General features: G+C 35.7%; 3 protein-coding genes and 1 long non-coding RNA gene across 4 annotated transcripts; 1 reads left to right on the top strand and 3 right to left on the bottom strand.

Moving 5' to 3' along the window:
• Positions 1–719: 719 nt before the first annotated feature.
• On the bottom strand, positions 720–1,343 carry LOC144568631 (RING-H2 finger protein ATL39-like). Its single transcript, XM_078319004.1, has one exon. The coding sequence runs from the start codon at positions 1,341–1,343 to the stop codon at positions 720–722; it is 624 nt and encodes a 207-aa protein (XP_078175130.1).
• Positions 1,344–3,831: 2,488 nt separating this feature from the next.
• Positions 3,832–4,356, bottom strand: LOC144568629 (RING-H2 finger protein ATL39-like). The gene has a single exon (XM_078319003.1). The coding sequence runs from the start codon at positions 4,354–4,356 to the stop codon at positions 3,832–3,834; it is 525 nt and encodes a 174-aa protein (XP_078175129.1).
• Positions 4,357–11,762: 7,406 nt separating this feature from the next.
• On the bottom strand, positions 11,763–14,653 carry LOC144568049 (transcription factor PCF5-like). Its single transcript, XM_078318282.1, has 3 exons — positions 13,994–14,653; positions 12,146–13,815; positions 11,763–12,044 (listed from the first exon to the last, which is right to left on the bottom strand). Exon 2 carries the CDS (start codon positions 13,411–13,413, stop codon positions 12,193–12,195), a length of 1,221 nt encoding a protein of 406 aa, XP_078174408.1. The 5' UTR covers positions 13,414–13,815; positions 13,994–14,653; the 3' UTR covers positions 11,763–12,044; positions 12,146–12,192.
• On the top strand, positions 14,521–15,278 carry LOC144568050 (uncharacterized). Its single transcript, XR_013515586.1, has 2 exons — positions 14,521–14,662; positions 14,944–15,278. It is a non-coding gene; the product is annotated as an uncharacterized LOC144568050 (long non-coding RNA).
• Positions 15,279–15,777: the final 499 nt, after the last annotated feature.

The raw sequence follows: 15,777 nt of genomic DNA, 5'->3' as shown, positions 1-15,777 counted from the left end.
ATACTAGTATACTACGCGCTTTAAATTCAGGAAAAATAAATAAAATATATAGCTGGGCCCAATATGTAATGGAAATGAACCAGCATAATATATATATATATTTGCTTCCTCGTCTACGAACAGATCTAAATACAAAAGAAACATGACCACATTTCATATCCAATTAAACCCAATATTTGCGAGGAAATCGATCTCAAGCAAGCCGCTTATTTTGAGTACAATTTTGATCTGAATTCACCCATTGTTCCATGTAGCATGAGTTGAAAATCGAGCTCTAAAATGGCTCGGTTTGTGTTGTAGCTCCCACATGCTTAATCATATTTTTGCTCAAATCATAGCATTTAGATTCTATTTTATTGACAGCTAGTAATTCAATTAGGTATTAAGCCTTCCCCAATTCATTAAAATAATTTAATAACCAGAGAAAACTACGTACCTAGCTAATTCCTGGAACAAATTTCTGCATTTTAATTATTTGAAGCAAGCAGTCTAAATTAATTAATATTTACTCAAAAATAAATTTACAGATCATGCAATGATGATAAAACATGCTCAATATATCACTGTTTTATACACAGTATTGTCAAAAGAATCCTCATTATCCATCAACAAGGATGCAAATTTAGAGAGGAACAAGAAAAAACAAAAGAAATCTCACCATCTAACTAGAAAAATATATTAATCACAGCTGCCTCTCTAAATCCCGCACCACATGATCCTCATGCGAGTGCCGCCACTCGGATCTCGTGTTGTCGATAGACTCTCTCAATCTCCCCTGATGATCTCTCCTTTGTTGATTCCGGCGACGAAACCCCCTCTTCAACTTCAAACAAATCCATCCGTACCCGATAAATGGGACAAGTAAAAAACTGATCATGTTCAGAGTGTCTCGGTGCAGGGTCTCCCCGACAAACGGGACAAGAAGCATTTGTGCTCAACCACACATCAACACACTCCTGATGGAAAAGATGCTGGCAGTTTGGGAGGAGCCGCACCTGTTCTCCATCCTCAATTGAGCTGAGGCAAATGGAGCACTCATGTGACATTGACTCTGACTCTGACTCTGCGCTGGGACCCACGCTGTTGTTATCTCCCAACATCGCTTTTTGGTATGTGAAGGAAGGGAGTTGTGCTATGACCGTCGGGTCGAGACCTTGCTTTGGCTCTTCATATGGCATGGCAACAAGCATACGTCTTCGTCTCTGTATTAGGAGATAGCGTGCGTATAGGAATAGTACCATGAGAACGAAGCAGAAGGCGAATGAGGTTGCGACTGCACCGAGCATGGTTGAGGCGGTGCAGCATCCCGGAGATGTTTGCAAGTTTGGTCCATTCTCTGACATTTTCTTTTATTTCTTTAATTTGTTATAGAGGGAAGGGAAGGACCGAAGGAGGGGGGAATTAAGGCATGTAATTGGAATTTATGGGATAAAGATGTAAGAATTTGTGCTGGAACAGGTCCTGATAAAAATGCATTTGTGTTTGATTGATTCTATGAAGACAAGAATATGAAATATACATATATATATATGTTTTAAATCCTTGCAAGCTGTTTGACAAAACCAAAAAGTAATTTAGAAATGCAATTCCGATTTTTTTATTTTTTTTATTTTTTTATGGCAGTGCCTAAGCTGACGTCAATTCAACATGAGCAATAGTATGTTGACCTATAAGTTATGGAGTTCCATTTTTGAGATAGTGGAAGCACGAACGCAAATCAATTGAAAAATAAAGCATTAAAATAAAGAGTGATATTGGATCAAGTCTCAAAATTAAATGACCAAAAAAATGTGGAGAATATAATCAATCATTAAGGCCCAAGATGCTAGGGAGAAGTAAGGCCCAACAATGTCAATTGCATCTCGGAAGAATAATTAAGGCCCAAATACAAACAACTTGTTAGAGTACTTTCTTAATTTCTTATGTAATTCTATCTAAAGATATTTGCTCATAGATGATTTCGATTACAAAAAGTTAATTACTCCATTCTTTCCAAAAGCTGCTAAAAAATTCCAAAAAAAATCCTTGAAATGGTTAATATTAGTCCAAGCAGTTTTGCTCTTTTTACCATGAAAAAGGAAAACGCGTCTTAGAATTATTCTATTATGAAGAAAATAGTACGTCTAATTAATGTGGCTGATTTTATTAAAAACAAACTTTAAATTGAGATAATATAATGAAAATTATGTCTTGTGCAAGAATATATTGCCTAATCCTATTTTAATTTAAGGTTAGTGGCATTTTAGCAAAGCTTGAAAATTTTCATATCATTTCTGTGAGTAAGGCTACGGTGCTATGGGTTGCATAGAGGACTACGGTGTTACGGCTCAATATTTGAGTTTTCAAAATTCTAACGGTCGATCCAAACCGTTCATCTTGTTCTCCATATTAATATGTGTTTGGAGACCAAATTTGACATTATTTGGAAACTTTTTACTAGTTTTTTAGATAGGTAAAAAATCAAATGGTGCATAATTTTTTAGATCAAGTGATTTTCTACCTATCTAAAAAATTAGTAAAGTTTTTTCAAAAAATGTAAAATTTGGTTTCCAAACACATATTAATATGGAGAACAAGATGAACGGTTCGGATCGACCGTTAGGATTTTGAAAACTCGAATATTGAGCCGTAGCACTGTAGACCTCTATACAACCCATAGCACCGTAGCCTTACTCCATTTCTGTTTATTGCTTAAAAGCCATATATTTCATATCATTTCTGTTTTCTTTCGTATATATTCTCACACAAGACATAATTTTCATTATATTCTCTCAATTTAAAGCCAATAACAGAAATTATGTCTTCTTGAAATTTGGTTTTTTAAAGGTTAGTGGCTTTTAACAAAACATGAAAATTGCTGACAATTTTTATTGCCTAGTCCTATTTTTGAAGTATATATCGCTTTCCAATTTTATGTTACAAATGATATTTATGTATGCTTCTGGGCAGTGATTCTCCATAGGACAAAGCCATGTATCAGAAATTTCATTATGATTGGAAATGTAAAAAAGAAAATAACAAATTCAAAAGAGAAATCTAATTGCTTCATAAAAAATAAAAAATAAAATAAAAAACAGAGAGAGAGAGAGAGAGATCTAATTGAAAAGCTTTTTGAAGGCGAAAACCCAGCAGTGATTCTCCAAAGCTGTTACATATATATCAGGAAGAAATTATGTTTGAACATATAAAAGAAGTACCAAAAAGATAAAAATGCAAATGCAAATTAAGTTTTCAATTAGAAGTTGAAAGCAGCCTACAAATTAATTAATGAAATGCATGTCTAAAATTAAAAAGTGGCAGATTCATATATCATTGGAAGAATCAATATACATAATAGAATTTAATAAGTGACCTGTTTAAAATTCGGTCAGATAGCTCATTCAAAAGCTGTCTGATCTTTTTACCAGAAACTAAACATGGGAAATATTTATTTTTATCATTTGACGTTTTCTATTTTATCGTTTCATTTTTTAATTTTAGGCATTAAGAGAATCTTAATTTGTCACTTCACATTACATATGTAAATGTACATCTCTTCTGATCTACTCGTGCTAACGCATTAACATGCTGTGGGGACTATTTAAAGATAAATTATATATAATCTAGTCTCATTTTGAGAGGCCAGTAACCACTAACAATTTATTCAAAGACCTGTTGTTCAGTAACAACAGATAAAAGGATTGATTAATAAACTAAATCTCCCTGAACTGGCAAACTGCTATATAATAATTAATATCCAGCTATGAAATCAGTAACCTAATTAGTAATAATAATAAAAAATAAAAAAAAGTTACTGTACATGTGTAGTACCAGTTACCAACCAAACCAAGGCTACTGTCTTTCCAAATCTTGAACGACCTCAATGGATGGATGTGCACCTGACAAATCCCTATTCACTGCAAGAGGATCAGCTGGCTCTGCATTCGCTCTGCAAACTGGACAAGTTGAGTGCGAAAACAACCACATGTCGATGCAGTCGACATGGAACAGGTGCTGGCATCCCGGCAGCACCCGCACCTTCTCTCCTTCCTCCAGCTGTCCCAGACAAACTATGCACTCAACTGATCCATCTCCATTATCTGTGTCTTTCCTTCCTTTCTGATATGTCATGATAGGTAAGGCTGCTACCACCGACGGATGGAGCCCAGAAGAGGATGTCGTCGAATTTGTTGGACGAACAGAACTGAAATGATATAATATACCATGTCCGGTGACAAGGTAGCAGTTCAAGCATTGCAACATGTTGTATGCCGTCAAGACGAAGACGACGATAACTAGTGAGGTAAGTAAAATATTGCCATTGAAATGGTAGTTTCCCGATAGATAGCTGTCGGCCTCTGTATTATTAGTCGACATGATTGATCGATGCCAATTGAACCTTGTCTTCTTTTTTCTTTGTTGGTCTTGCTCGATCTCTATTTCTGTATATCGTGTTCGTGTAATACAAGCTTCAATCCTTCAGAAATAGTGTGTGACTAAAAATACAAGCGATTCTCGGGGGAAATAAGTACTGTGGCTGCCTGTGTTACTGAGATATGAGAGGAGCGTTGGATAAAGATCTGACAGTGGAACAGTGGGAAGCATTGATACTAACAGTGCTTCAGGGTTTTTGTATTTGTTGGATTGGGATTGCATGTACGGTATATATATATATATTCGTCTTTTATAATTAGACATTCGCATATAAAAAAAATACTTCCTCTTAAATAAATCAATTTCAAAAGATGTCGTTGGTAAAAAAAAAAAGGTATTCATTCATTGACACTCCAGCGATATTATTAATAATAGCAATTAATTACAGCTGTAATTAATTTAAGGGATGAAACCATTTTATTTTCTAATTTAACAATCTTAGGGATGGAGATACTCTTAACCATTCTAAATTTGAAATTATACTAACTAAATTTTTTTTAGATAAAACTAGTATCTTATTAGTTAAATAAAGAGTTGAGGCCTTCAATTTTTAATATTCGGCTGAAATTATTTCGTTAATTTTGAGTTATCATCTCTCACACATAAAGTTTAAATTGATTACAGACAGGATTAGTGCTGGTTCAGTTCTCTCTAGTCTACGAAGAGATCTAGAGCTGCATATAAAACACAAAACCCTCGAAAACAAAGATCATGTCCCTCTATTCAAAATTTCAAATCGTGTGCGGCGCTGCACGTGCAGCACACAAAATATAATATAATGGTACAAATTATTTTAAAATGAGATACGCACAAACTTTCTTTTTGTGAGAGCTACAAGCATTTGGACACAATTGGAAACCAAGTTCATTTAACAAGTAAGAACAGCAGAAATAAAACATTAAGCCTATAATAAGGCCTGTAAATAATATCAAAGGCCCATGGAAATGCATACTTAGCGAAGGCCTATTTGTAAAATACAGGTTTGCTATATCTATTTCCTGATCAAGAATTCAAACGGATTCTCTTTTTTGAAATGGCTATATACAATTGGACCTTTTACAATTAAGGGTTATACAATTAATATACAGTGTTTCCATCTAGCATTAGCATTAATTAAATGTTGATTGTGTTTATTTTGATATTTTTTTAAGGAAGAGTTTGAGGAAGTGATAGCAGGTTGGCTACTCTCTACTTACATAAGCATATGAGAGTCATTTTTTTGTTTTAAAAATTCAAAAAGAAAAGAAAGGATGATGTGACTGTGTTTAATTAAGTAATTAAGTTTACGATAACTATTAATTGCAGTTCTGTGCTAGTACTACTGAGAAGTACAATGCCTTGATGGTTCATAATGGATAGGAGTCTCATGCTTTCATTATTAGTTCTGTTTACTGTGCGCCAGCTTTTATATTTTTCATTTTACCTATTGGTTCTTGTTTTCTTAAATTATTATTTCACAGTGCGCATCGATCATTATACTTGTTTGTTATACTATACTTCTTTTTTTTTTTTGAAGAAGAAGAAATATCCTATACCTTTTTGTTTCTCTGGTACAAATTTTGTTGATGACATTCAAGTGCATCAATAATTTGACGTGACTAATCATCAGAACTTGTTTTTTCTTTTTTCTTTTTTTCTCTGATGCAAGGAGATAAGCCTCAAGTCCTGTAACGGCTCCAGTAGATATTTTCCTTGGTTAGCTTGAGATGCAATTTCTTAATTACTTAATAATTCATTTGCAAAATATCACCAACTTTCTCCATCTTTTACTGCCAATAATCTCAGTAAAAACAAAGTTTACACTTTACACTGAGAGGATGCATGTTACATGTAAATTGATATATATACGATATGAGGTGGCCTTTCTCAGTAGTAGGGTACAATTTCAATGTAGATGCATGTTCTTGTAATTATACTTGTATCAACCTTCCTGGCTGATTGAGACCCTGCACAACATTTGTCTTGGCTTGTACCAGCATCTTCCTTGTACACTGTATACTATCTCATGTGGTTTCTCTGTGTTCTTGTCTCAATTTAATATATAGGAGTTAGCTTATATATATTTTTTGTTTTGTTTTGTCATTAAATGATAAGTGCTGGGAGAAATCATGTTTGTGTGATAGATTGCTTTGTCCTGCCAGAGCTGATAGCATTCAGTTTGTTGGTGAAATATTAAGTTTGTTTTTGTTATTTTCTTAAGCTCTATGTAAACTTTCATCATTTTTTTGTTTTTAGGTTAAAGCTTCCATAACAATGATCTGATTTTTTAAGAATAGAACATCTCATCTACAACCAGACAAGAATTCAAACTCAACCCATACCAAAGTGATATTTTATTGCAGATGGCTCCAAATAAAAAGCTATACTTCACATATGAGTGTAGATTTAAACAACTTGATTATTAAAGCAATTCAATAGGAAGCTCAGTTCTAAAGCTGAGCAAATATTAAAACTCCAGTCTGACTTGATCAAAAATCAAACTCAAACTCAAATCAGCTCTAGTCATTCACTTCCAAAAAACCTTCAAGCATATCAATACTATAAAAGTAAAACGTTATATATATATATATATATATATATATATGAGTAGAACTAGGGTGCTCTTAAGCTCACCAAAGTTTTGGTGAGCTTAACTCTAAAACTCATCAAATCGATTTCAGATGACGAATCCGAACCGTTGAAACCCGCCTACCTTACGTGTGATGCATCTTCATGTGAAATTTTTAAACATTCGAATTAATTCAGTATAAAGTCAAGTGGTCAAAAACGTTCAAAAAATGAATGCACTAAAATTAATTTATTAACCTTCTAATTTTGATGCATCACATGTAAGGTAAGCGGGTTTCAACGGTTCGGATTCGTCGTTTGAAATCGATTTGATGAGTTTTAGAATTAAGCTCACCAAAACTTTGGTGAGCTTAAGAGCACCCTAGTTCTACTCTATATATATATATATATAGAGGTGGGCTACGGTGAGTTGCGAAGTAAAGCGACTATTTTATTTCACGCTCATATTTTGCGATTTTATAGTTCAAAACGTCGATCCGAACCGTTCATCTTGTTCTCCATATTGAAATGTATTTGGAGACCAAATTTTACATTTTTTGGATTTTTTTTACTATTTATTAAGCAATTTTGAAAGTTGCTAATCTGATGGTTCAGAAAATTTTACTGTTATTTACTGTTCACAGCAAAACAGCAATTTTAAAAAATGCTTAATAAATAGTAAACAAATTCCAAAAAATGTAAAATTTGGTCTCCAAGCACATTTCAATATGGATTAAACATCTAATGGTTCGGATCGGTCGTTTGGACTTTCAAAATAAAAATACAGCGTGAAGTAGAAATGCATTTTACTTCGCAACTCACCGTAGCCAATCTCTCTCTCTCTCTCTATATATATATATAAGTAAGGCTACTATATATTGCAATGTATAGGTATTTTTGTACATTGGACTATAAATCACTAGATTTAAAGTCCAAATAACTGATTCAAACCGTTCATCGTGTTCTCCATATTAATATGTGTTTGGCGACCAAATTTTATATTTTTTTTGAAAATTTTTTACTATTTTTTTAGATTTATTGAAAATCGTTGTTTTTCAGACAAATTTGGACCTAAAAAGATAGCGATTTTCAATAAATCTAAAAAAATAGTACAAAATTTCCAAAAAAATGTAAAATTTGGTCTCGAAACACATATTAATATGGAGAACAAGATGAACTGTTTGGATCGGTTATTTGGACTTTGAAATCGGTGATTTATAGTCCAACGTACAAAAATTCCTATGCATTGCAATGTATGGTTAGGCTACGATGCTTTGGAAAGTAAAGATGGTGTTTTACTTCCTTCTTATAACTTCATTTTCAAAGATAAAATAGTCAATCCGAACTTCCAACATGATCTTCAAATTGATGTCATAATATTATACTTAGCGAGAATAAAAAGTAGTGTTTGTGCTGCGCTGGATTGCGAGAATCCGAATAGATCTTGTTTTAGGTTGATCTAAGTTAATTAATAATTACCTCATGTTCAGTTAGCTAGCTAATAATCTGCAAGCTTGAGCTTGAACTCAGTTGTAGCTGATAACGTATTATAACAGACCAAGTTATAATCTATTTTATTTTTAAAGAAGCTCAAGACCAAATACCTAAATAGATTATCAAGAATATATAGTTACTTTGCGTGTAATTGTTCAACTTAAATGCACACAAGAAGTATTATACTCATCACCATTTCTCAGAAGTATGCATTTGATAAGTTGCATACAAATTAATATCCATATCTAATTAATTTTGAATTATGTCATATGTCATTTGCTGTCATTTAAAATATAAATAATTAAACATGTCATTTGCTTTCATATTACAACCCTATATATATATATATATATATATATATATGCTTGGTCTTCTGATTGGCTAATCGCATACAGTTAGTTACACACGGGTTGTGTCCACATGGGATCTACATTTCATATACGTATATATGGTGAATTTTATTTTAACTTGATAAAGTTGGTTAAATTTTTGAAAAAGCTAACAAGCTGACAAAAGATGGATGCCTTTTTTTTTTTACCTTCAGCTGCATACCAGCACAGCCAACTGGTAATCCCTGTTTCTACTAAACAGGAGATACAGATCACATTAAATACACATGTCAGTTGAAAGAAAGCAACCAAGAAAGCAGAGAAAAGGGCATTAAAGTTAAGTTGTCAGTACGTTTTCCTCTCGGCCATGCCAGGAGGAGCATCCAAATCTAGAACGCATGATCCGACATTAAATTTGTTTGCATGTAGTTTGTAACTTATTATGTGCACAAATTACAGAGAACAGCGCTGTGCCTGTGCCTGTGACTGTGTGAGTTAGTGTGTCTGGGTGCCTGTGTGCGCTGCGCTGCGCTGGCATGTATTAAAACTGATCCACTTTGAAGGGAAGAAAGAAGTGCTTTGTTTGGCTTTTATAACTTATAAGAGGGTTAATTAATGGCTTGGATTCGTTCAGAAAGGATGTAACAGAGACGTCTCAAAACCATTTTTTTATTATTTGATTTCCATAGCTTTCTCTTGCATTTAATTATCAAGCCAAGGAATCTTGGTCTGAAATCCTCAAAAAAGAAGAAAAGATATGGAGCTACCTGTTTGCACGTATTTATTATATATATATGTGATGTTTTGTCTTATTTTGTGATATTTTCATCTTTTCTCTCTTTTTTTGTAAAGAACGTGTGTTTCTCACTATTGGACAGAAGTTTGTATATTTATTAAAATGGCTAACAATATTCTTAAAAGTTTTCAAATGAAAAAATACGTACTTCTTTAAAATCAATTTACAAATCTTTAGAAAAGATAAAATGAAAAGGAAACAACTTTTGAATATTAATTGCTTCTTATTCAAATTTCAATTATTGTCTTTATGTTATTCAAATAATTCCAGGTCTGCTATATATTAAAATATGCTTCAAGAGCTTATGAGCTCAAATTTCTTTTGGGCGTTTTCAGTTATCATAAAAAAGAATTTTCCTTCAGAAAAGCACAGGAGCAGTGGTGGCAATTACACAGAGTTTGTACCAGTTTTCTACAAACCACACCATGCCTGTCCAGAGCATTATAATCTCATTTTATCAATCCGATATGGTAATTGAGATAAAATTTTGTTTCTGTATGTACCAATCTGTATCAGACTGGCAACAATACCAGTAAACAACCTCTACGTGGACCCAGTGTCGAGATGTTGAAAGTGGTACCATATTACTGATTAGGTCAAAGGAACAATGCTTAAAGATTAGACAACTTGAAACTCTGCTCCTACTTTTTGGTTGTTTTTATAGTGTATAAAGGTGCAATTTATAAATATACAATGAAATCTAAATGCAAGATTAGAGTACGTATCAGAACAGCTAAAAGTAGTAGTGAGTAGTAATATATGACTAATTTTAGAGAGAGAAGCATTCCTTAAAGAAGGGTCCAAATTAAGCTTCCTTCAACCACTAAAAACCAAAGAGGCATGATACAGTAACAGTACAGACATAAGCAACCCAAGTGGATGCCAATGCCATTCAGTGATCATGCATGCAATACATAAATAATTATGGCATCCACCAACTGGCACCATTTGCCTACCAAAATCACTTGCAATAAAGTGTATCTCCTAAAAGCATTTTCTAATCTAGTACCTAAATTCAGTATCTTTCCATTCCAGGAATATCGGTCATGTCAAAATAATTAATTTTCAAGTGATGCCGCCATTAATTGCTTTCTTACTTTTTTAAACTTCTTTTTCATCTGTTTATGCATTTATTGGGTTGGATGAGAAAATGCTGCTGCATATCTAGAGCATTACAACTTGGATTAGTGTATTATTATCTTTATGTACCAACAGAATTTCAATTTAATTTCCAATAAACTGGTTGACTTTGGTTTATTTTTTTTTATAATTAATATCAGATACATTCATCGCCTTGTTACTTTTTTTTTTGTTTGTTTTACCCATTTAAGCATAATTTAATTGATTAAAGACCAAGTGGACTCTTATAGTGTGGAAATGAAATGCTTAATTAATTATTAGAATCCAACGAGTTTAATTTCGCAGCGATGAAAAAGAAGAGTTTTGAATTTATTATTATGATGATAGGCTAACAGAAGATTCCAAAATAAGATGAGCTCCAACTAGAAAACAGCCTAAAAAAGAAAGCAGAGCAGTACAGAAACAGCAGCAAGTGGAAGCCAATCATAAAAGAGGAAATTTTTTACCATATATTATGGCATCTACCCATCTGTCAAGATCGCCCATTTTTACGGCCGCATCTTGTTAAAAGTTCTGGTTAAAAAACAATAATCAGAAAGCAAGTACTCTTTTTCTTTCCTTCTGAGTTCTGACTTACTTTCTTTCTTTTTCTTTTTCTTTTCTTTTCTTTTCTTTTATTTTGGAGGGTTTATATCATATCACACTTTCTTTGTTCTGGAGCTTAACATGGAAGCTACAGTAGGTAGTGAGAGAAATAATTAAAGGCGGCTGGGAATTGAAAGCTTTTTCTCTACAGAGCTACCACTGTTCATGGAAAGAGACGCAACCTTAGCCTATGCAAATAGCATTAGTGGATATGAAATATTATAAAAATAAATCTACTCATCTCATTTGATTGTCATTGCTTGAGGAAAGTTGATGCATGTATCAACATTCGTTATGGCAAACACCCTTTTCACAACACAGAAACATTGTCTAACAATGGGAACTTTGAATAGGAATAGAGAAAGAGACCATGGACCATGTATCTATTCCCCATCAATTCTCAAGCTCTCCTTGGAACAATTTGTTTTTATCTTTGCATGACATTTCTAAATCAGTTCTTTTCAATAACCCAAACTGGAAAATTCATAACAACACTACATTAAAGAAAATTGGAAACCAAAAAAAATAAAAATAAAAAAGGCAATCTTAACCTACTGCTCCAACAACAACTCCAACTGACACTAACCAAAGCAACACAACAAAACAAAAGGGCTTCTAAAAGCCCTATTGGAAACAAAAAGCCATGGATGGAGAGAAAAAAACAGAGAAATTGACCAATCATAAAACCTACAATGTGCTCCAATGCTATGATGCTCCTTGTAAAACCAAATCAAACCATCCTACAAAGAGAAAGAAATCCAACCGGATTTTGATCAGACAACATACCAAATTACAAAAGCAAATATAAAAGAACATTCAAAATGGACAATAGTGAATTTACCAATCAATGTAGGATTCACAATCAGTCAATTCTCTCATCCGACTCCATCAATGGCGAGAAGTAGAGGGCGGCTTTTCTGACAAGCCACCATGCTCCTCTTCCTCGCCGTGTATCCGTGCCGGGATTCGGAAGCCCGAGAAACTGGATCCAGCAGACCTGAACCCAATTGATTGCACCGAGTGGTACATTCCTGGGTGCATCTGATGGTCGGTCTCTGACGAAATGGGCTCCGCCCATGAACGAACACTAGGTGAGTTACTGGACTGAAGGGGTCCCCTCTGTAGGAAAAGCTGGCTCTGGCCGAGAACTTGCATCGACACTGCCTGCTCTGATGCCTGTTGCGGCATGCTAAATGCGTATCCACCACCACCCGCACCGCCACTGCCGCTAGCACCGTCTGCCATGCTCCATTGCATGACCCGGTTTGGTTCGGGCCAAAGCGCCGAGCCCGAACCTGATCCGAAACCCAAATTGGCACCTGAGCCAGCAAAGGTGGCACTATGGTGCTGTTGGGTGCTGTGATAGATTGAGTCCTGAAACGACTGGAGCGAAAGTCGAAGATCCTGAGTCTGGCTGCTCGTGGTACGTTGCAATGGCTCTTGCGTGTATGTTTGGAATCCAATTGTCTGAGCTGATGACGGGGCTTGGTTCGTTCCGGAGGCAGAGGCAGCACCAAGGGGGAAGAATGACTTGATGGTATCGGCAATTGCGTCTGAATCCAGTGAAGGTGGTAGGAATCCTCCGCTGGGATTATTGCTGCTACTGCCACCACCACCGCCACTGAAATCAAAAGAAGGATTCAACCCAGAGATTAGTTGGCTCTCATGGGTAATGGACACGGAGGCGGCAGTGACGCTTGCAGTAGTAACCGGGGCAGTGGAGGGGGTCCAAGCAGGAAGCTCCGCTAATTTATCAATAGCATCCTTCGCATTTTTAATGAGCCAGTCGACAGCTTTGCTGGGTCGGTCGTACCCAAGCCGGTCTTGCACGTCGTAGAATTGTATAGCAGTGTGTGCAGAGAGCCGCACGCGTCGGTCCCGCGGCCCCTTTGCAGTACATACTTTACTGTGACGGTCTTTCCGGCCGGTGGAGCGAACAATGTGGCCACCCTGCACAGCGACAATCTCACCACCTCCACCGCCTCTCATGCGAGTGGTATGCGGAGTCTGAGTGACCTGGCTCACTGTCTGCTGCTGGGGAATCTGCTGTGGGTGCGCAAAAGAGTAGCCCATGGCATGGCCATGGGAGTGGCTGTGGGTCTCGGCCATGCGCTCAGAGAAAAGCGCATATTCGGCTGAGGAAGCCGTGGCTGAAGGGGAAGAAGTAGAGGTGGAGGGGGAGTTGAAGTGCGGGCCCAGCCGAGTGGTTGATACGTGTTCCGTTTCAGCTTCTTCGCCTCCTCCTCTTGCGCCTTCGCTTGGGTTTTGGTTTTGATTGAGGTGATAAAAGCTCCTCCTGGGATCCAGCTGAGCCTTGCCTCTCTCCTTTTCCTGTCTTCGAGTTGCTGCTACTGGACTTGCTTTTTCTGGACCTGCTGCGGCTTGTTTTGCAGTAAGTAAAACTGGTGTTTGTTTTGGTGTTTCTGTTTTCTCTTCCAAATGGTCTGGCCATCCAACTCAGAGAATTCCATTACCAAAACCACCACCACCACCAGCGCTACCACCACCAACCTAAAAGAGAAAAATAAAACCACTGTTTGAGTCTGAACCATAGATGAGTAAGATGAGCCTTATTTGGTGGAAGCAACAAGACAAAAAAAAAAAAAAAAAAAAAAAAGAAAGAAAAGAAAAGAAAGAAAGAGAGATGTAGAGAGGTCCAAAGGCGTGGCGGTGCTGTCGTTCTCCTTACCCTTCACTCTCAATTGGGGGTGGAGATAAGCAAATTGGGGTTTGTCTCTCTGTTTCCCTTTAATGCCAAGTGTGTGTACTCCTTGCCATCACATTTTGGCACCAAGCAGCATCAAGTAAATCATAATTGAATGAATCAAGAACAGATACAAATGGAGAAGAGCTTTTAAAGAGGGTTCCTTTGAATTTTCTTTTTTTGTTGTGTGCTTTGGTGCGAATGGTGGAATAGAATGGAGAAGAGTGAGAGCCTGTCTGATTTGAGGCTCACCTCAGCTCAAGTCTGAAGAGAGAGAAGGGGGGGGACAGCGAGGTGTCAGAGATTAAAATCTGGTGAGATCAGCGGCCCACTCCATCTCGCAAAACAAGGCTCAAGGCCCAACAGACACAACTCCTCATCTCTCTCTCTCTCTATGATCAGAGATTATGAAGTGAAGAGCAAATCTGATCTCTCTCAAGTCTCAACCTCTCTTTCTTTTTTTCTTTCTTTTTTCTGTCAATGGAGAGAGAGACAGAGACTAGCAGCTTTTGGAGGTTGGTTTTTAGTTTACTAGGCGGGAGGGGGGCTCTTTAATGCTTTGCCAAAAGAGAGGAGGCCTTTTTTGCTACACATGGGGTTGCCAAATTACTGCTAGGAGGCTTTATTCTAAGCCAAGAGGGAGTAAGCGTAACTGTAAGTAATTACTCTCTGTTTTGTTCTCCCTTTATTACTATTTTATTAATTTTATTATTATTTTTATTTTCTTTTTGTTGTTGCTGTTTATCCAACCAGAACCAGATAGGGACATTCCGGTGGGAATAAACTGACATTAGTTTCCCAGCATCATACTTGATACTTCCCCCACTTGAAAAATTAAACTCTATTATTTTATGTTAAGTAGCGCTCCCCGGCCCCCGCCCCCCATTTTTATCTCCCTCTTTAATTAATTAGTTTGTTACCTCTCTCTATAACAGTATAACTAGCTTTTTGGTGCTTTTTATTGGCTTGGCTGTTTTGGGGGACTGGGAAATGAACGTAAAAATTGGGAGGGACAGATTGGTAAATCCAATGTTTTGGGCACCTCTCCATTCTGTACGGATAATTTACCGTCTTGAAATTTCTGTAACGGGTACGGACCGTTATCATGTGTTGTATGTTGCTATGTTGCTATGTATAACAGTATAAGAGACATAATTTTATTTTTGTCGGGCACGTCATACGTCACGTGTTTATACGTGTAACAAGAGTTTTGTCAGTTCGTATCAAATTAATTATTTTATATTGTGTTAACAATTGTTAATTCGCATCAGATTAATTGTTTTATATTATGTTAACAGTTACTCAAGTCGTGTTATTTTTTAGTCAATCTAATTTAGTTAATTAGAATATTTGTTTATATATGTAATATTAATATAAATTGACTTTTATGGATAAGAATTTTATATGTGTTGGCATCTTCATCTAAATCCATCAATATAAGTTTGAAGTTCAATTAATAAATAACTTCTACTTATACTATACTATGACCCTCCAAAGATCAAAAGGCAAATTATTTGCATAGTATAAGTTGATTACATCATTGTTTAATTTAAGTTGATTACATCATTGTTTAAATGATAAAGCATGATGTTCATTCTTCATTACAATAATGCCTTGGACTTGCAAGAACAGAAATTAGGCTTTTACTCAATACAATTTAAAGGAAAAAAAATGATCAACAAATAAGAAGGAAAAGAAACCAATAAAGGGTCATTGTTAGCATATGTTCCACAATATATTTTGATGAAGCAATAACCGACAAATTTTCA

The sequence above is a fragment of the Carex rostrata genome, chromosome 17 (assembly GCF_964058835.1).
Source record: "Carex rostrata chromosome 17, lpCarRost1.2, whole genome shotgun sequence".
Lineage (NCBI taxonomy): Eukaryota > Viridiplantae > Streptophyta > Magnoliopsida > Poales > Cyperaceae > Carex > Carex rostrata.
This window is presented reverse-complemented; position numbering and strand designations above follow the sequence as displayed.